Source organism: Barbus barbus (genome assembly GCF_936440315.1).
Source record: "Barbus barbus genome assembly, chromosome: 35".
NCBI lineage: Eukaryota > Metazoa > Chordata > Actinopteri > Cypriniformes > Cyprinidae > Barbus > Barbus barbus.
The window spans coordinates 24,113,987-24,136,598 of NC_136763.1; the positions used below are offsets into that span (position 1 = coordinate 24,113,987).

At 42.3% G+C, this 22,612-nt stretch overlaps 1 protein-coding gene across 3 annotated transcripts in view; it reads left to right on the forward strand.

Moving 5' to 3' along the window:
- Positions 1-22,612, forward strand: part of LOC306854699 (band 4.1-like protein 1) — a 231,061-nt gene that overhangs the window by 46,552 nt on the left and 161,897 nt on the right. For all 3 annotated transcript variants that reach the window (XM_079392905.1, XM_079392906.1, XM_079392907.1), the window contains 2 exons: positions 6,574-6,686; positions 7,041-7,202. In XM_079392905.1, the coding sequence (XP_079249031.1) occupies positions 6,585-6,686; positions 7,041-7,202 (264 nt within the window). In that variant the 5' untranslated portion in view covers positions 6,574-6,584. The remainder of the gene's footprint in view (positions 1-6,573; positions 6,687-7,040; positions 7,203-22,612) is intronic.

Sequence of the window (22,612 nt, forward strand, 5' to 3'; positions counted from 1 at the left end):
GGAGCTCTTGGTTGATGATACCATCAGTTTTGCGCCACTGAGTTGAGTTTACATGAGGAGAAGACACATGGATGAAGCTTTGCTGTATTCCCCTACTGCTCAGCTAAAACTGCTCCTACACTATGTGGTGGATGCATCCATTTTTATGATGAAGCGGAGAGCTGGATTGGGATAGATGTGGAAAGGGACACTCACATAGGCATTCTTGAGGTGTTGGAATATGTAGCAGGCTTCTGGATTCCAGGACAGAAACTTGGGCTTAGATTGGAGGAGGGAGGTTAGCAGAGCAATAATCATGCTATAGTTACAAATGATTCTTCTATAGAAATTAGTAAAGCCAAGAAAGCATGGAAGATCCTTCCCAGTACAAGGAGGTTTCCAGGTTTTGAATGCTTCTTCTTTTCTGAGTCCATCTGCACACAGGTCCGATGTTGTAGCCAAGGAATTGTATTGATGGTTGATGAAAAGAACACTTCTCAGCCTTGAGGAACAAACAGTGTTCTTACAGTTTCTTGAGTGCCCAGGTGACGAGTCTGAGGTGCTTTGTTAGGTTGCATGGAGAATATAATCAATGTGGATAAGCATGTAGTTATGCAGGTATTGCCAGAAGATTTCATTTATGAATTTGGTGTGCATCAAATGTCATAGCGTAAAATGTGGACCCAAGGGCAAAGGCAAGTAAATGCAATAGTTTATTAATAAAAAGAAACATAGGCAGTTTGCCGTTCTCTAGCCAAACTTGGCAGGTGCAGAGCTGAATACAAAATTAGGTGAAAAAGCATGTCAGCGTAAGGTCTTGGGTGAGGTATTCAGAAGTCCATGCAGTGGGCAGGTGGAGTGTGACTAGTGCAGTCCCCAACCAGCTCTTTCCTGCACTCAGCAACAGGAATAGTATTCAGGGGCAGCAGGATGACTGGGCAGAGAACAGGTATGAAGCACAGGACATGACCAGACTAGATAGGACTGGACTGGACTGAAACTGACTTAGACTAGAAAAGAAGTCTGGAGATCCTTAGAACGGTCAGTCAGTAACCAAAAATAATTTGGCAAAAAGCCTATAAGTACGCAGGGATAAATAGAGAAGAAAATCAGAGAAAAGAGAAAACAGGTGCCATCTCAATCAGCATGAGCACTGATTGCAATGGCAAAGAGCTGAGTCTAAGTATACGTGCAGAACAGAGAATGAGAGAGAAGGAAAGAAAGGGAAAAAAAGGCAAACCCGGCTCATGACAACAAAACCATAACTCATTGTAATCAGTTGTTCTTTACACAAACACAAGTAATAAACAGATGCCACTTTCTATTTCTGACCTACTCCACACTTTTGCTATAAGGAAACAAGACAATGGATTTGGAGCATAAGATGCGTACAGTTTAGTCACAGTGTTGGAATGGTTCAAACCATATTCTTTTGCAATTAGTTGTGATGATTCAGCTCATTTAGCTGCGAATCTGTGGTGGAAATTCAACTCAAACAAATGTCCCCCAAGATCACCTCAACTTCCCCCTTTCAAAAATATTGTTTCCAGCACCACTGGAACAAATGCTGACTTAAATGATAGAGCTTGTCATGGATTGATGAGTCTCTGATAGGATGATGGAAGACTTTTTTGAAGTGTTCGATGAAAGCATCAAGGGATTGATTCATTGAACTGGCTTGATTCCATATGGTTTTGCCCACTGCAGTGCTCATACCATCAAATATTAACTAACAGTGGAACCACAGAACCATACATCACAGAAGTTTTGGGACAGCAGCGCCAGGCCAGTAGTTTCTGGTCAAAATGGGCAGAGCTTATAGAGACGTGCACTACCTATAAATGTAATTTTCTTTTATCAGATTTTCACACAGAGTGACAATTACACACTGCACAGTTTTAGCCCTGATTATCACTTATCAACAGTTTTGAGGAAATCTCCAACAAAACCCCAAAAGTAGGGGCAAATCGGTGCTTGGTCACATGAGTAACAATCATGTAGTGTAAATTATCAAAGTCGCAGTCTGAGAGAAGAGCTGATTCATCACTGATACTGTTAAGATACTTAGCATGCTGAATATCTTGACCTGTCTGTGAGTCCTGCAGTGTGAAATTTGGAAATGGTACATTGTTTCCTGCATCACTTCTTGCGTGTGTTTGGTTGTGAAACATAGTTTGTAGACCAGACAGAGTTGACAATGATCCCTCCTATTGAAAATTTTGTAATGTGTGAGCCCCTCTCACTGATATGTTGTTTAGTGTGCACACAAAAGCAACTACTGTAAATGGTACTCCAGACAGTTGTATAGTGTGAGAATACCAGTGATGCAGTGTGTTTCTGGCGTTAGTCAAACTAAACAAGATTGCACCCGGAAGAGAAGAAATCATTGAATCAAGTCATTATTTTTGTTTTCTTTGCACACAAAAAGTTTTTCAAAGGTCTTACGGGTTTGGAATGACATGAGGGTGAGTAATTAATGACAGAATTTTCCTTATTGGGTGAATTATCCCTTTAATGACAATTTATTTTTTGGGTGAACTATACCTTTAAGGTATTGCCCCCCTAAATAGCTTTAGTTTTAGGCTACGTCCACACGAAGACGGGTTTCTCCGTATCCGATCTTTTTTTTTGCCTCAAATTCCGTAAACACGGAGTCGTCTCAGGAAATATCTGTGTCCACACGGAATCACTGAAAACGACTGAAAACGATGTAGTACACATGCCAGACCAATATGTGGCGCTGTAATTCTGCCACAGAGATACACAAAAAACAGAGAAGAAGACTTGGACCATGTGCATAAACCTTGCGCGCTGAATACAAACTAACACACAAAGCAGAAGATTTTTCTTTAATAAAACTAATGAGCTCAGTAGGTTCTGCAGCACGAACACAGGCACGTAGTCTGACATTGTTGTTGTTGTTGTCGCTGTTATGTGACGTAGCGGTGTCTGATTAGGGGCGAGACGTGGGCTGATGACGTCATCGTTTCAGAAAATATACGGATTCGCCGTCCACACGAAAACATGAAACCGGCGTTTTCAAATTTATCCACCCTGGGACCCGGTTTCAAAAATGATCGGTTTCACTCTTCGAAAATGCCGGTTTCGTGTGGACGAAACGCCTATACGGTAAAAAATTTATGCGTATACAGAGAAACCCGTCTTCGTGTGGACGGGGCCTTAGTTAAAAAAAAAAAGTAGCATCTACTTTTTCAAACAGGTAGCTGTTTATGTTTAAATATACTCTAGTGTTTTGCACATATTTCTGTGATGATTATGTTTAGGGGCAGGGGTCATTAACCTGATATAAAAACAATAAAGATTTATGAGATATCCTCTATATACAGTTTGTAAAGTATTCAAATCATTGCATTTATGGAATGTCCCCATAAAACATGGAAACCCAACATGTATGTGTCTGTGTGTGTATTTACCCCTTTAAAGGGTGTACAAAGTTACAGATATTTTTATTCATCAAAGTTCTGTATCATGTATCTGTATTTGTCATTTATATAATGTCTTATGTAAGTATAAATATTGCAATTCTATTTTAAATTGTGTATACAGTACAACACAGAAAAAAATCATCATTTGTGGTTACCAGCCATGGGTAATAGCCATGCTAATATCTTCACTGCTAAAAGGACATACTATCATAACAAAGTTAACAATTTGTCTAACTCTCACATGCTCTTTAAAACATTTTCCTCCCTCCTTTGTCCTCCTCCTCCATCAACTCTAACAGCTGACGACTTTGCCACGTTCTTCATTAATAAAATTAAAACCATCTGTGCGCAATTTTCCACACCATAATCTGTCAAGCACATTTTAACAGCAAACATACATTTATTCACATCCTACTCTTCACTCTCCGAGGAAGAAGTCTCCAAACTCATCCTTTCTAATCATCCTTCTACTTGTCCGCTTGATCCTATTCCATCTCATCTCCTTCAAGCCATTTCTCCTGCAGTTGTACCTGCACTCACTCACATCATTAACAACCCTTCACACTGGTGTTTTTCCCTCAGAATTTAGACAGGCTAGTATAACCCCACTGCTTAAGAAACCCACCCTTACCCCATCTCTTTTAGAGAACTACAGACTGTTTTTCCTTCTTCCTTTCATTGCAAAAACACTTGAACGATCTGTGTTCAACCAAGTCTCTGCCTTTCTCACACAGAACAATCTCCTAGACAGCAACCAGTCTGGTTTTAGAAGTGGACATTCAACTGAGACTGCCTTGCTCTCAGTTGTTGAAGCCCTAAGACTGGCAAGAGCGGATTCCAAATCTTCAATACTTATCTTGTTGGATTTGCTTTTGACACTGTTAACCACCAGATCTTCCTGTCAGCCCTATTGGCAAAGGGCATCTCAGGAACCGCACTCCAGTGTTTTGAGTCTTAACTCTCAGATAGGTCCTTCTCTGTCTACATGGCATCACTAGGTTCTGTCATTCAGAAACATGGCTTTCACATCACTGATGATACTCAACTCTACCTCTCGTTCCATCCTGAGTATTTGAGAAAAGCTGCTCGTATCTCAGCTTGTCTAACAGACATTTCTTGCTGGATGAAGGACCATCACCTTCAACTCAACCTTGCCAAGACAGAACTATCCAGTTAGGCGCATCAACCATAACTCCTTCAATAACAGCCATAAACCTTGGAGTTATGATTGATGATCGGCTGACTTTATCAGACCACATTGCTAAAACTGCCCAATCCTGCAGATTTGATGTATTCAACATCAACAAGATCAGGCCCTTTCTTTCGGAAACACTTCACAACACCTTGTTCAAGATCTTGATCTGTCTAGGCTGGATTATTGCTCTCTTGGCAGGTCTTTCAGCCAGTTTTATCAAACCTCTACAATTAAACCAGAAAGTGGCAGCAAGACTAATGTTTAATCAGCCAAAAAAATGCATATCACACCTCTGTTTATCAATTTGCACTGGCTACCAAGAGCTGCTCGCATAAAATTCAAGGCATTAATGTTTGCCTACAAAACCTTCACTCTCTCTGCACCCCTTTACCTAAATTCATTGCTTCAGACTTATGTGCCCTCTAGAAGCTTGCGTTCTGCAAGTGAACGTCGCTTTATTGTGCCATCCCAAAGAGGCACAAAATCACTTTCAAGGATTTTTAAATTAAATGTTCCCTCCTGGTGGAATGACCTGCCTAACTCAATCCTAGCAGCCATCTTCAAGAATCGGCTAAAAAGACATCTCTTCCATCTTTATTTGACCCTATAACTCTAGCACTCTCTATTCTAATTCTGTTCTTTATAAAAATAACAAAAAATAAATAAAAACTAACACTTGCTTTTCTAATCTTTTTGTATTCTATTTGTTTTCTTTTTATTTATTATACAATTAATAAAAGCAAAAAAAAAAGGCTTCTATAGCACTAGCTTGCTCTATTATTTGTGTATTTGTATCTGTTTTATTTTTATCTTTTTATTAAATTCTTTTATTATATAATAAAAAAAAAAAAAAAACCTTACATTTATAAAAAAAAAAAAAATGTGTGAATAGAAGTTAAAACTTCCACCCAGGTGACACTACTCCAATAACAGACCATGCAAAATACCCCAAATATTAATATCTTTAAAATATTTCTAAGTAACGTTGCAACATGGCAAACAACAATAAAATCAGAGAAGGACTTTAGCATATGCAAAACAAAGGGAACAATAACTTGTTAATGTTCAAAATGTTCAGAGGACTCATCTTTCTTTCTTTTCCTGATGTTTTTATTAGGCTATTAAAATTTTATATAGCCCATGACTTTATAAAAAAATTTTTTTTGTAATTTACCAATTACGCATGTTGACAATAACATACACTAGCCTATATCTTCAACATGCATACGTTGTCTGTAACCAAAAATGTAAGAAGATATGTTTTCAGTGGACTTTTAAAATTTGCTTTGCTTGAGAAAACATAAAAATACAGTTACAGCGTGATTTTTCTTTTGATTTAGTCGAGTTGGTTTTGCATCAAACACAATGTGCTCCTTTGCACAATGTGTTTTGATGACCCGAAACACACTTCAAAAAGTACTCAGAAATGTTATAAACAAAGCGCTGGAGAGTTCTGAAATGGCCAGCAATGAGTCCAGATCTGAATCCCATAGTGGAGAGATCTCAAAACAGGGAAACAGGAAAACTGGGAGAAGGTATCCTTCAAATCTGAATGACCTGGAGCAGTTTGCAAAAGAAGAGTGGTCCAAAATTCCAATAGAGAGGTGTAAGAAACTCATTCACGGTTAGAGGAACCGATTGATTTCAGTAAATTTTTTTCCATAGGGGGTGCTACCAAATATTAAGTTAAGGGTGCCAATAATTTTGTATAGTGCGTTTTTTTGGGTTCTGTGTAGAATTGTATCAGATTTGACTTTTCTTCTGTTTTTTTTTTGTTGCTCCAATGCAAAAAAAATAAATAAAAATAAACGTGAGTACCAAAACATTTGCAACTGCAACAATTTTCTGAGAGAAGGGTTGCATTTTCTGACAGAATTGCAAGGGTGCCGATATTTTTGGCCATGACTGTATGTAGAGAACAATGTAATAAATAACTTTTTTTTTTCTTTTCAGGAAAGGTGACTATGAGGACTGAGACAGGGCCTGGGACTGAGGTGACACCCCAACATAAGAGTACTGAAGTTACCATTCCAGAGTCAGACTCAGATGGTAAAATGGCGAAAGAGGTAGGGAATTGTTTTAAATGTCCAACTAATATTTTAGACATTTGTTCATTTATTTTTTTTCTTTAAAAACTTGTCCACTAAATCAAAGACAGTGTAGTAAACCAACATGCAGGAAACCATTTGACAAGAAAACCACAAGACAGATGACATGACAAAGAGGACCCATTCCTGTAGACTCGCATTACTGCCTAATTTGTCAATTTTGTTTTTTCAACAAAAAAATTAAGAGAAAGAAAGAAAGAAAGAGAAAAAAAAAATATATATATTTTTTTTAATGATTAACAGATGTGGAAAAAATATTATGTAATATAAACTGATATAATGTAATAAACTGATAATATATACTGATTATAGGATGTCAAGCCTCATGATGACTCTGGAGACGTACATGATGCATCAGACAGAACAACGTCCAACAAGAGCCCAAGATCCCCTCAGAAAGGCTCCAAACGCTCCAAGACTGTTCCCTTTAAAGTCGCACTTTTGGACAGTTCTATTTATGAAGTGAACATTGAGGTAAGTAGGGTTTCAGTGGTGTTGGCATGAACCCTTTAATAAACTCATAAATCAACTGTTTTTGTCACTGACAGCTTTGACTGGAATCATTTCTAAATTGAAACCACCATAGGTTATTATAAAATACACTTTCCCTCACAGTGATGTTTTAGACTGTACAAACTCCAAAAAAACATTTTGGAAAATACAATAAACAAGATTTTGAACCTTTCTCCATTCTCTTTAACCTCAAAAGTGCTGTTTTTTCAAACATTTCAGCGTAATTTCAATTGTCTTAGTACAATACACACAATCACAAAGTGTCCTTTTCACTACACAAAATAATTGTTTCCTCTACAACCCCAATTCCAGAGAAGTTGGGACTTTTCTGGAATTGGTACTTCTCAGTACCAAGTACTGAGACTTGCTACTGCAATACATCCACAACATGCTGCTGTGAGCATGTAAGAAATACTGCTGCTGCAAATATAGCTAACCCCCCACAAAGCAGGAGACATAGAAGGGACAATACAAGCCAAAACAAGAACAAAACACCCCCCAACAAGCAGATCTATCGCCAAGACATATGTACTGTTGCTGCTTCGAAGAGCCATGTGAACCGCATGGATTACTATCTATGTGTGCCTGGGCTACCACACCAACCGGCTTAACGCTAGTGGCCTATGGCTATTTGTGCCTGGCCTACCACGCCAACCGGCTTAACACTAGTGGCCTATGACTATGTGAGCCTTGGCTACCACACCGACGGGCTTAACTCGAATTAGATGCGCACTATGTGTAATGTTAATTAACAAAATGGATATACAGTGCCCTCCAAAAGTATTGGAACAGTAAAGACAAAATTGCTCTGTTGGCTGTGGAGTCAAGACATTTACAAATATGATTAAAAGATTAATATGAGACAAAACTACAGAATGTCACATTTTATTATTGGGTGATTCAACAGATAGATGTTTTACCAGCTAAGAAGTTCAGAACAGAGTTTCATCCCTCTATCTGATGTGAGCATAAGTATTGGAACAGTTGCCTCACAGCTCTTTCTAAGTGATCAGCTGTGTCTTGTCACATTAATTCTTCAGATATTAAAAGCAGGGAATGTATCGTATCAGTTATATCCATTACTTCTGTATTCTGAATTTTGCATTCGATGATGACACATACAAACCAGGATGAAGATGAGGGAGCTGACTTTGAGAGAAAAGCAAGCAATTTGGATGCTAAAAGAAAAGAGGAAGTCAGTTAGAGCTATAGCAAAATCAAAGGGCATGGAGGAATCAAGAGTTTGGAAACCACCAGCAACCAACAACGACCTGATCAGCTGAGAAAACAACAGTAGCTGATGACAGACAAATCATAAAAGCTGTGAAAATTAATCCTAAAAGACGTGTCTGTAAAATCAACTTCTAGAAAGCAGGGGTGATGCTCTGACAATTTACTGTCCTCAGGAGACTGACACAGAATTACAGATGCTACACAGCAAGATGCAAACCTCTGAACAGCACCAAAAATAGAAAGGCAAGATTAGAGTTTGCAAAAAAGCACAAAGGTGAGCCAGAACTTTTGGAACTGTGTTTATGGACTGATGAGACAACGAACCTTTATCTAAGTGATGGGAAAGCAAAAATGTGGAGAAAAAAAGGGAACTGCAATGATCCCAAGCATACAGCCTCATCTGTAAAGCATAGTGGAGGTGTTGTCATGGCATGGGCATGCATGGCTGCCTCTGGAACAGGCCCTCTCAACTTTACTGATGACTTAATGTATGATGACAGTAGCAGAATGAATTTGTAAGGGTACAAAACCATCTTGCCTACCAATATTCAAGAAAATGCCACCAGATTCATTGGGAAGTGCTTCATATTGCATCAAGACAATGACCCAAAAGACCCTGCCAGTTCAGTCAAGGAATTTATAAGGGCAAAGAAATGGAAAGTGTCAATCTCCAGATTTAAATCCGATTGAACATGAATTTCACCAGCTGGAGAGGAGAATAAAGGCAGAAACTCCCAAAACAAGCAACAGTTGGAATTGGCTGCATTAAAGGCTTCTAATCTTTTATATCTGCCTTGTGTTCAAATGTCCCAATACTTATGCTCACATCAATGAGTGGGATGAACTCTAAAAGTGCTGTTCTTTTTATTTGGTAAAACATATGTGTTGAAACGGCTAATAATAAAATGTGACATTCTGTAGTTTTGTCTCATATTCCTCTTTTAATCATATTTGCAAACGTCTTGACTCCACAGCCATCAGAGCAATTTTGTCTTTACTGTTCCAATACTTATAGAGGGCACTGTACGTTGCAATCCGATAAATAAGACCCCAGCAAATGAGACCTGAGCAAATATCATAATTTAGTCATTTGATAACTGCTGTTACTTTCTGCACTTCATCAGTCCCAGTGGCAGCAAAACAGCTCGTTAATTCATGTACGTGCAGGGCTGGGAAGGTTACTTTTAAAATGTATTTCACTACAGATTACAAAATACATGATTTCAAAAGTAATCAGTAATTTATTTCATTAGATTACTCAGGTTTAGTAACTTAATCTAAATACTTTAGAATACTTTGAATTACTTAAGCTATGTAACACAAAGGAACATATTAACTTGATGTCTTGTTTTTATGTTTTCCAATTCTAAATAAAAGTTACATCTTCCAGTCATAAGATGTTTTCTTTGCATTTTTTTAACATCAGATTTCCACAGCATTTGTATGAACAACAAAAAAATTTAATGACATTTAAATCTACCAAAATACCAATCAATATAAATTCAATTTGAATACAATGAATGGGATTCCATGCTGGACATCCCTGCCTTGCAGGCCAGAGTCCTTTCTGCTTAGTTCGCCGCCTGCGGCTAGTTAAGCAGTCTTATGGGTTCACTTGACCAGCATTGTTCAAGTCCCTCCTTCACTTGGACGGTCCATATTATATAGACACCAAGTATCAACTATACGGGCGACACCCAGGCCACGGATGACCCTGATGGCTCAGCCTGTGCTTGGTGTATTTTATTAACTCCCCTGGGTCTTACTCCCACGTGAGTCATGGGTTTGAGTCGTTCTCCATCATAGCACAGCGTGATTGTACTGGTTCCCATACAAGTGTCTTACAGACGCATTACGAGTGGAATATCGAAAGGGAACGTACTCTGTTACTATTGCAACCTCGGTTCCCTGAGATATGGGAACGAGTACTGCGTTCCTGGCCGTGTTATGAGCTGCACACCTCAGTCGCTTCATTCAAAGAAATCTGAGATGTGGCATTTTGGCGGGCTGCTGAGCCATTGGTTAAATTTTATAGCACTGCACGAACCAATGGACATGCAGTTTAACTGTGTGATTGAAAAGGCTTCAGTTGAAGAGGAAAAAAGGAGTTTTTCCCCCTACAAGCGTCTTACATACGCAGTATTCGTTCCTATATCTCGGAGAACCGAGGTTACGATAGTAACCGAGAACGTTTTTGACGGCTGCACCACATTCCAAAAAAGTTGGAACAGAGGCAAAATAAAGGTGAAAAGGTTATAGAATAGCCACGTTAAACTGTTTTCAAACAGTTCACAGTAAGCAGGTGAATTAGTAATAGGTCAAGGTATCATGTTTGGGTATAAAATGAGCATCTCAGTCTTTGCAAGCAAAGCTGGATCATGGCTCATCACTTCATGCCAAAATGTACGATAGAAGTGTCAGACAAATCAAAAATCACATTTTGCAATGCAAAATTGCAAATAATTTAGGTCTTTCACCAAGAATCATACAAAATATTGTGAAAAGACTCAGGGATTCCAGAGAAATCACAGTACGTGTAGGGCAAGGCAGGAAACCTCAGTTGAATATGCTTGACCTTTGAGCCCTCAGATGACATTGCATAAGAAACCGTCATGCTGCGGTGTTAAACAAAGCCACATGGGCTCAGGAGTACTTCAGAAAACCACTGTCATTTACCACAGTCTGCTGCTGCATCAAGAAATGCAACGTGAATATCTGTTACTCTAGGAGAAAGCTATACATCAATTCAACGCAACGATGTAGCCGGGTTCTCTGGGCCAGATCTTATCTCAGTTAGTCAAAAAGACAGTTAAAATGTGTGCTGTACTCAGATGACAGGGACAGCCATGGTAAAATATTAATTTTGTGCTCAGTGACCCATTTTTGTGTTTATTTTGAAGTTTGTTTTGGATTGTTGTCCTGTTGGAAGATCCAAACACGGCCCATAATAAGATTTCTAACAGCGGCAGTCAGGTTTAGATTTTTTATCTGTTGGTATTTGATAGACTCCATGATGCCATGCATCTGAACAAGATGTTTAGGACCTCTGGCGGAAAAACAGGCCCACAACATTAAAGATCCAGCAGTATATTTAACCGTGGACATGGGGTACTTTTTTATCCCTGTTTGTACTAAACTCTTCTGGTGGGTTTACTGCCAATGCTTTTTAATGCATTGGCAGTAAACAATTGCATACTGTTTAATGCTTTTTTTTTTTTATTTTCATCTGACCATAGAAGCCAGTGCCATTTGGAGTTCCAGTCGTGTCTGACAACTGAATTTGCTGGAGTTTGTTTTTGGTTGAGTGAGGAAAATTTTCCTTGAAACCCTCCTGAACAACATGTGGTGATGTAGGGGATGTTTGAGATATATATATATATATATATATATATATATACAGTTGAAGTAAAAACTTTACATAAACATTTCAGAATATGCAAACTGTTCATTATTTTACCATAATAAGTGTCACGTTCCCTCTCGGGATACAAGGAGGTGCGGAGACGTGGAAGTTCCAAATAGGGTTCTTTATTGGAATCCAGCAGACAGACAGGGAGCATGGGGAGAGACGAACATCTATGGCGTTTAGACCGGACACAGGGGCTAGGAAACACAGGGCTTATAAACACAGGGAAATAAGGAACAGGTGTGGACTAATCAAACACAGGGCTAGGGACTAATTAAACTAATGAAGACAAACGAGGACAGGAACAGGAAGGCCAAATATGGGCACGGGAGGAGGGGAAACACAAGACAAGGACTGACATTACGCCCCCCTCCGGAAGGCGTGTCCTCATGCCTAACACCATCCAATGGGGAGGGGGGGTGGGCGCTCTGGAGGCCTCCAGGGCGGTGCCCGTTCCAGGGGCCATGGCGGGTCAGGGGACTCGGGAGGCCATGGCGGGTCTGGAGACTCGGGAGGCCATGGCGGGTCAGGGGACTCGGGAGACCAGGGCGGATCTGGAGACTCGGGAGGCCAGGGCGGGTCAGGGGACTCGGGAGGCCAGGGCGGATCTGGGGACTCGGGAGGACAGGGCGGGTCAGGGGACTCGGGAGGCCAAGGCGGGTCAGGGGACTCGGGAGGCCAGGGCGGGTCAGGGGACTCGGGAGGCCAGAGCGGGTCAGGGGACTCGGGAGGCCACGGCCTATTTTTTTTGGGCCCCAAGGGGTTCTGTGGCCTTGGCCCGGCCACACAGGCTGTGACCCTCTTACCCCCCCCCAAAATTTTCTTGGGGAAGCTCCCCCCTGGGAGCCACAGAGGAGCGGGCTCTGTCGGGCGCTCTTGCAGCGCGGACTCTGTCGGGCGCTCTTGCAGCGCGGGGCTGGACGGAACCAGCGGGAACTCAGGAGGGCTGGACGGAACCAGCGGGAACGTGCGTGGAGCCGGCACGGGAGGGCACGTGCGAGGAGCCAGCACGGGAGGGCACGTGCGAGGAGCCGGCACGGGAGGGCGCAAGGGAAGCACGGACACCTGGGGGCGCTCTTGCAGCGCAGAAACTTGGGGACGCTCTTGAAGCGCAGCCACTTGGGGACGCTCTTGACGAGCTGGGCTGGACGGAACCAGCGGGAACTCAGGAGGGCACGGGCGTGGAGCCGGCACGGGAGGGCGCGTGCGTGGAGCCGGCACGGGAGGGCGCGTGCGTGGAGCCGGTACTGGGGGGCGCTCGGGAAGCGCGGACACTTGGGGACACTTGGGGGCGCTCGGGAGGCGCGGACACTTGGGGGCGCTCGGGAGGCGCGGACACTTGGGGGCGCTCGGGAGGCGCGGACACTTGGGGGCGCTCGGGAGGCGCGGGGCTGGATGGAACCAGCGGAGACGAAGGAGAGCCGGACGGAACCAGCGGGTACTCAGGAGGGCTGGACGGAACCAGCGGGAACTCAGGAGGGCTGGACGGAACCAGCGGGAACTCAGGAGGGCTGGACGGAACCAGCGGGAACTCAGGAGGGCTGGACGGAACCAGCGGGAACTCAGGAGGGCTGGACGGAACCAGCGGGAACCCAGGAGGGCTGGACGGAGCCAGCGGGAACTCAGGAGGGCTGGACGGAGCCAGCGGGAACTCAGGAGGGCTGGACGGAGCCAGCGGGAACTCAGGAGGGCACGGGCGTCGAGCCGGCACGGGAGGGCGCTCTGGAAGCGCGGACACTTGGGGGCGCTCGGGAGGCGCGGACACTTGGGGGCGCTCGGGAGGCGTGGGGCTGGATGGAACCAGCGGAGACGAAGGAGAGCCGGACGGAACCAGCGGGAACTCAGGAGGGCTGGACGGAGCCAGCGGGAACTCAGGAGGGCTGGACGGAGCCAGCGGGAACTCAGGAGGGCTGGACGGAGCCAGCGGGAACTCAGGAGGGCACTTGCGAGGAGCAGGTACAGGAGGGCGCTCTTGAAGCGCGGGGTTGCGGGGGTGCTCTGGGCTGAGGACAGCAGCAGTGCTGGGAAGAGTTGGGTGGCCGGAACATTTTGCAGGGCATGTGGAGGGTCCTGGCGAGCGGTGAGCTGGTGAGGCCGGGTTGTTCTCGGGTTGGGTTGGACGAAGATCAGTTTGACATTCTTCGACTTCAAAATCAATGCCATGTACATTGAGGACATAATTTATCAGCCCGATCAGGGAAAAACTGGACGTGGGGAGATCGCAGCTGATGACATCTTTGTCCAACCCAAACCGAAAACACACACCGAGCGAGGCGTCAATCCAGCTCACCTCGTTGGAAAGCTCAAGAAACTCCTCAACATACTCTACCAACTCCCGACCATCCTGCCGCAGACACCAAAGCCTGTCTTCAGCCATAGTGTTGTTGTAGGTCCGGTCTTCTGTCACGTTCCCTCTCGGGATACAAGGAGGTGCGGAGACGTGGAAGTTCCAAATAGGGTTCTTTATTGGAATCCAGCAGACAGACAGGGAGCATGGGGAGAGACGAACATCTATGACGTTTAGACCGGACACAGGGGCTAGGAAACACAGGGCTTATAAACACAGGGAAATAAGGAACAGGTGTGGACTAATCAAACACAGGGCTAGGGACTAATTAAACTAATGAAGACAAACGAGGACAGGAACAGGAAGGCCAAATATGGGCACGGGAGGAGGGGAAACACAAGACAAGGACTGACAATAAGAGGGATCATACAAAATGCATGTTATTGTTTATTTAATACTGACCTGAATAAGATATTTCACATGAAAGATGTTTACATATTGTCCACAAGGGAAAATAATAGTTGAATTTATAAAAATGACCCCGTTCAAAAGTTTACATACACTAGATTCTTAATACTGTGTTGTTACCTGAACGATCCAAAGCTGTGTTTTTTTTTTGTTTAGTGATAGTTGTTCATGAGTCCCTTGTTTGTCCTGAACAGTTAAACTGCCTGCAGTTCTTCAGAAAAATCCTTCAGGTCCCATAAATTCTTTGGATTTCCAGCATTTTTGTGTATTTGAACCCTTTCCAACAATGATTGTATAATTTTGAGATTCATCTTTCCACACTGAGGACAACTGAGGGACTCATATGCAACTATTAAAGAAGGTTCAAACGCTCACTGATGCTCCAGAAGGAAAAACCACGCATTAAGATCCGCTTCTATCAGATTTGAGTTCTGTCGCACAGACATGCGCTTAGTCAGCCTTGAGTTTTGTCGCACAGACATGCACTTAGTCAGCCTTGAGTTCTGTCGCACAGAAATGCACTCAGTCAGCCTTGAGGTCTGTTGCACAGACGCGTGCTAAAACAGTTTTAGTCTGTCGCACAGACAAACGAGTCAGTTCAGTTCTGTCTCACAGAAACTCGCTTTTACGCTCAAGACAGCTTCAAAACGCTAATCCGTTGCACAGATACTTGCTTAACAGTCTTCTAGTTCGTCACAAACACTCACTCAGGACAGCTTCAAATGAATTTAAAGGATGTTGATCATACAGTTATCGATTCAGATCCGTTTGAACACACGATTCACCGCATCGACCAGTATAACGTAAAGCGGCTTGATTCGGAACTCAAGAACAATTCAGTCGAGATCGGGCCTCACTGCATAAGGAATTGTACATTATTAAGAAGATAAGCATCCTCAACAGATGTGGATATACTTCACTCTCCATTCATCCGAACGTGTCTTCATGAAGCTAAGCCAAGTTTCTTTTCATACTCATGCTTAAAGTTATCAGATATTGGCAACGCGCTGTTGCTAAGTGTAATTTCTCAGTACACGCTGTCGCTATAGTCTTCTGATCTAGTTGGCCATAGCTTGTTTGGTTTTGCTTTTGCTTAAAAGCTATTTAGTCACTATTTGGAACCTACTGTTTGCCAGGATTTCATGTTTATCATTGGGAACATTCTCATTGTTAAGGCTAGCTGTGTTTTAACAAATATGCTGTTGAAAAGCTTCTGTTTGTTATTGGAATGCTGTTGCAGTATTTTGTTATCGTTAGCGATCAGTTTGGAGAATTTGATGTTTCCCCATTTAAAGAGATAGTTGCTGCACTTGCATGGCCAAGAGGCATTTCAAAGATGGCCGCCGAGTGACATGACTTGCCTTAAAGGGACTTTGGATATTTTCAGTGAGTAGCTAAAGCCTGTTTGAGTTGCTAAATATCTCTAGATGACATTATATGCCTTTTAGGAAGTGCAGCATGCAGAGTGGACAGTAGGTCCCCGCCTTATAAGTTATGAGCCATTTGCTGATGGATTAAGTAGCTTCGGCTGCTGTTGGAGGCTCCAGTTGCTGTGGAGGCGGTCGGTGCTCTGAGACGCGCATTTAGGACAGCGCATAACTTAAACATTGTTTGCATAATATGGCCATGGAATGTCTTGTTGCCCATCATGCCAATACGTAACCTGATCTGATAATGGTGAAATCTCTGCATAGTAAGAAGTTACTCTAAATATTAAGCTCATCTGATTGTAACTCCCACTACAATTAACAAGATATATAAGATCATCCGTACTCTTATTATTGTCTGTCGCACAGACATGCGCTTCTATCAGAATTGAGTTCTGTCGCACAGACATGCGCTTACCCTCCTTCATCCCCAACTCCTCCTTATGCAGATCCATGATCACTTAACTGCTCGCCCATGAAGATATATCACCTATCCTGCTCATGTTGCTCAATAGTTCAATATTATCCACAGTACGGTGTTACCCTACTTTTGTGTATATTACTGTGCATATTAAAATATCTGCCAATTGCTTAGGCTTCAGGGGGGGTTCAAACCTCAGTGAGGTTTGCCTGTGGATAGCTCAGAACTGAACCCTTCAGAGCAAAGCTTGCTGCCAAACATAAAGTTCAGGACCTCTACAATTGTCAGTCCTCTGTCGTGTGTGTCTTGTGTTTGGATTCATTAAAGACTGTTGATTTTAGTTTTCTCCTCGTCTCGTGTTCCTCATTCCTCCCCATTGTGTGCACCGTGACAGAAGACCAGACCACAACAGTAAGCGGCGCCCACCCAGCTAACAAAAACGAGTTGTCAGAACATTTTGCTAACATTCCCATTAAGTTATGAAAACGTTATTTCGGAAAGTTTTGTACACGTTGAAAACGTCCAGTTTTTTTATGTATTAAGAAAGTTTTTTTGTGGGGTTTCTGCGAACGTTACAGGAACATTCCATCCTACCATTTTGACAATGTTATGAAAACACTATTACGGAATGTTTTGTACACGTTCTGTCCAGTTTTTGTAATGTTTGAGGAACATTCAACAGATCACTGGAGCTGTGTGCAGTCCCCTCATGCGTCAAACGCTCCACCATAATCCCCATCCCAAAGAAACCCAAGATTACAGGATTTAACGACTACAGACCTGTGGCTCTAACGTCTGTGGTCATGAAGTCATTTGAAAAACTGGTTTTAGCTTATCTGAAGGACATCACTGGACCTTTACTGGACCCCCTGCAGTTTGCCTACAGAGCAAACAGGTCTGTGGATGATGCAGTCAACATGGGACTGCATTACACACTGCAACACCTAGACAGACCAGGGACTTATGTGAGGATCCTGTTTGTGGACTTCAGCTCGGCCTTTAACACTATCATTCCAGACCTCCCCCTGCCCAAACTAACTCAGCTCTCCGTCCTCACCTCCATCTGTCAGTGGATCAACAGCATCCTGACAGACAGGCAGCAGCTAGTGAGGCTGGGAAAATCCTCATCCAGCACCCGCACCATCAGCACTGGAGCCCCTCAGGGCTGCGTTCTCTCCCCACTGCTCTTCTCCCTCTACACCAACGACTGCACATCTAAAGACCCCTCTGTCAAGCTCCTGAAGTTTGCAGACGACACCACACTGATTGGCCTCATCCAGGACGGTGACGAGTCTGCTTACAGACAGGAGGTTAAGGAGCTGTCTGTCTGGTGCAGTCTTAACAACCTGGAGCTCAACACGCTCAAAACTGTGGAGATGATCGTGGACTTCAGAAGAAACCCCCCTGCTCTCCCCCCACTCACCATCATGAACAGCACTGTGACTGCAGTGGAGTCATTCAGATTCCTGGGCACTACAATTTCTCAGGACCTGAAGTGGGATATTCACATTGACTCTATTGTGAAAAAGGCCCAGCAGAGGTTGTACTTCCTTCACCAGCTGAGGAAGTTCAACCTGCCACAGGACTTGCTGAAACAGTTCTACTCTGCCATCATTGAATCCATCCTCTGCACTTCAATAACTGTCTGGTTGAGCTCAGCTACCAGATCTGACCTCAGAAGACTACAGAGGGTAGTCCGGACTGCTGAGCGAATCATTGGTACAACCCTCCCCACTCTCCAAGAACTGTACTTATCCAGAGTGAGCAAAAGGGCTGGTAAAATCACTCTGGACCCCTCACATCCAGCACAATCCCTCTTTGAACTGGTCGACACTACAGAGCTCTGAGCACCAGAACGACCAGACATAGGCCCAACAGTTTCTTCCCTCAGGCAATCGATCTCATGAACATTTGAACTCTTAACAATAAACATGAAACACACAACACTATCATACTTTTTATTTTTATTGTACACACATACTTATTACATCTCAAGTTTGCACCTAACATACCTATACATACTGAATTGTTTATTTTGTATATTGTGTTTGTGCTATTTGGCATATTGTCCATTTTTGTATATTTGTACATAATTTATTTTATTTTCATTTTTTTACTATCTGTGTCCTTTCCTGTTGCTGTCATTCTGTCGCACTGTGGAGCTACTGTCACTAAAACAAATTCCTCGTATGTGCAAACATGCCTGGCAATAAAGGTAATTCTGATTCTGATTCTAATCTACCATTGTCATAACATTATGAGAACCTTATATTTAAATTTTCTCTCTGTTTGAAACACCCATATTTTATGTTATGAGAACATTTTTTACTGATTATACAAACGTTGGACAAACATTCCCTTTGATCTTTTAAACCTCTTATGACAATGTTATTTTTAATGTTATGTAAACGTTCGAAACGTCCAGGTTTTTTTATGTTTTTTCTCTGTTATGTGAATGTTACAAGAATATCCCAATATAACATTTTCATAACTGTCAGGAGTGTGGGATGAGGCAATGACTCAGTAGTGCAGAAGATGTTATTTTATTAATAAAAACAAAACCAAAACAAACAACGAAAACTACCCCGTGTGGTAAAACTCAGCTGGCAATTTGACAGGCTGGGCAGGATCAGGACACAACCAGAGAACATATGACAACGAACTGGCACAGGACAAGGAGAATAAATAAGGAGCAAATGAGGAGGGTAATGAGGGACAACTGAACCAATAATGAGGTAACAAGATGAGCGGGGTCAAGACAATAGATATGAGAGCAAATGCAAAAAAAAAAAGTGCTCACACAAAACAAAAACAAGCTCATGGCTAGCAAAACAAATCACGGGCCATGTGCAAAACAAGACGACTACGCGGATGAGCATCTCCAAAGCTAAGCCCGATGCGATATGCATAACCAGTGATACGATACATTCAAGATACATATGAAGCAGTTACCGATGCGATGACATACGATTCACCCCTATTATGATGCAGTACGATCTGATTTCAATTCAATTCAAAACAATGCGATATGATGCAATGGAAAAAAAAAAATGATGCTATGCAATTCAGTATGGCACAGGGATGTGCCCAAATCCGAATACCATATTCAGAAAGGAAATCACTGTACTACAGAACTCCAATGCAAATATGTTACAAATGATGCATCGCGATATAAATGCAAACTTGTATCCGATGCACACTTTTTAAATTAATGCATCGCATCGCTAACTTTTATGCCAATACCCCGGTGCGAATTGGTGAATTTTACCATCCATAGAACACGCAGCTATTGAGAATATTCATAAGCCGCGTGTTCACACAAGACATGACAACATGAAAGCATGCAGCCAATGAAGAACACAAGCTGATAAAACACGAACTGCATGCAACAACACAAGAAAATGAGAAAAGCACGTGGCCGAACATGAACCGCTTGCTACACAAAACACAACACCACTCACGTGGACATAACACGGCCGGAGTGAACTCGAGACCACACGCTCTCACAACAAGACAGAACATGGAGCATGAGTGTCCGAACCCCGACACGGAGCCAAAACTGAGCCTGAACAAGACATGAGTGCCGGGATCCGATCACCATGCTCCCAACATGAAACAAAGAAACAGGGCACGCAGATGAGAGTGCATTCGAAGCCGCATTCTCACAAGAAAATAGAGACATGACGGGAATGTCAGGGATCTCTAGACTGAAGTGACAGAACCCTGACATTAACGTTATGATAACATTATATTTCTAAACACTTTTTATATCAACATTATGAGGCTGTTTCTTAAATATGCTGTAAGAAAGTTTTATTTTAACATGATGAGAACAATCAAGTACAAATTACATCACAAGGATGTTCTGAGTGTTGTTCTAAAGACATTTTCTCTAACCATTATGAGAACCTCAATCGTGTACAAATAACATCAAAATAACGTTCCGAGAATGTTGTTATAAGACCATTTTCTCTTACCATTACGAGAACCTCAGTCGTGTACAAATAACATTAAAAAATTGTTCCGAGAGTGTTGTTCTAAGACCGTTTTCTTTTAATATTACAAGAACCTCAATCGTGTACAAATAACATCAAAATAACGTTCCGAGAATGTTGTTAAAAGACCGTTTTCTTTTAATATTACAAGAACCTCAATCGTGTACAAATAACATCGAAAGAACGTTCCGAAAATGTTGTTATAAAAATGTTTTCTCTTAACGTTACAAGAATGTAAATCAAGCATAATAACGTTGTTAGAACATCCTATAAACATTATTTTAAGAATGTTCTGTCCTAACATTTATATACCTTTGAAACAATGTTAATGAAAGTTGTGGGAACGTTCCCTGTTAGTTCCCTGTTTGTGTGTCCCGCCGCTGTCCGCCGCTCCCTCAAGCCCGCCATTCGCAGGGAATTCACCACCGCCGTCCGCGACTCCAAAAAGTCAAGTTCGCGGGCTGCCGCTCGCTCAAACCGCCGGCTGCGGCTCCCTCGAGCCCGCCTGACTCCTTGTCATGCCCAGTGGAAACCTCAGCTTCCAAGGAGGGCTTCGTGTTCTTGTGGGCTGTCCTGTTCCTCTTTGTTCCTGTTTTTGGGGGGGTAGTAAACCTCTGGCTTTAGTGGCCAGGCGGAGGGGACCGAGGCCACAGCCACTAAGGACCACCTGCCATGGCCTCCTGAGCCCCCTGCACCGCCATGGCCACTGGAGCTCCCTGCACCGCCATGGCCTCCAGAGCTCCAGGCTCCTGTTCCTGCCTCTTGTGTCCTTATTTGGTTTGTTTCCTGTCCTTGTTAAGTGTGATTATTAGTTAATTGTTGTCTTGTTCAATGGAGAAAAAACTTTATTTCATCATGAGATTTTCTCCCCACTTTTCAATTGTTTTATTTCAATGATAGGTTAGAATTTTGTGAATTTTTTTTGAGGGAAAGATCAAAAAGGATAAACAATGCAGATTTATTTTCACAGCCGCCTTTGCTCATATTTATCAAGGGTGCCAATATTAGTGGAGGGCACTGTATTTAACACCACAGCATGATGGTTTCTTATGCAATGCCATCTGAGGGCTCAAAGGTCAAGCACATTCAACTGAGGTTTCCTGCCTTGCCCTACGATTCCCTGAATCTTTTCACAATATTATGTATGGTACTTGGTGAAAGACCTAAATTCTTGGCAATTTTGAATTGCGGAATGTGATTTTTGATTTGTTTGACACTTCTCTCATAAAATTTGGTATGAAGTGATGAGCCATGATCCAGCTTTGCTTGCAAAGACTGAAATGCTCCTTTTATACCCAAACATGATACCTTGACCAATTACCAATTCACCTGCTTACTGTGAACTGTTTCAAAACAGTTTAACGTGGATATTCAATAACCTTTTCACTTTTATTTAGCCTCTGTCACAACTTTTTGGAATGTGTTGCAGCCGTCAAAAAACAAATTTGTTCACATTTACAAAATACGTTTACGTTGGTCAGTGAAAACTTTGGAAAGCTCTTTGTACTTTTGTCAATTAAATAAAAGTTAAAGAGAATGAACAAATCACATATTCTTGATTTTTATTTTTATTTTACAAAACATCCCAACTTCTATGGAATTGGGGTTGTAGTTCAATTTCCAGGCAACATATCTGATCCCTAACCATAATATGACAAGGGTTGCACCATCTGTAAATTACTAGAATGGCAAGCCCCCCTCCCTTTCTCTTACCGCTCTCGTTGCAATCCCGGTCGGACTGAACCATCAGAAAGCCCTCGACGGAGACATTATGATCCAGAATGTCCTGATGTAACCTGACTGTAAAACTGCGTTTTGCAATTTGTGAACATAGAGCTGGATACAAGGGAGAGAAGTTAATCAGAGATATATCAGAAGATACCGTGATACCATGATGGAGACTGCACATTACTATAACTCACCTTTCATCTGATAAATTCAGTTACAGTATAGATTCAGTCATATGTCATACTGCATTGACAATAAACTTTGTTCTAGCACCAAACCTTATGGCCATGTCATACCTTTGAAAATGTACACCTTACTAATGAAAATGGTACCAAACAAATAAAAAAAATCTGTAAATGTATTAAATCAAAATAAGAATGAATATCAACATGCAGTTTTTTTGTTC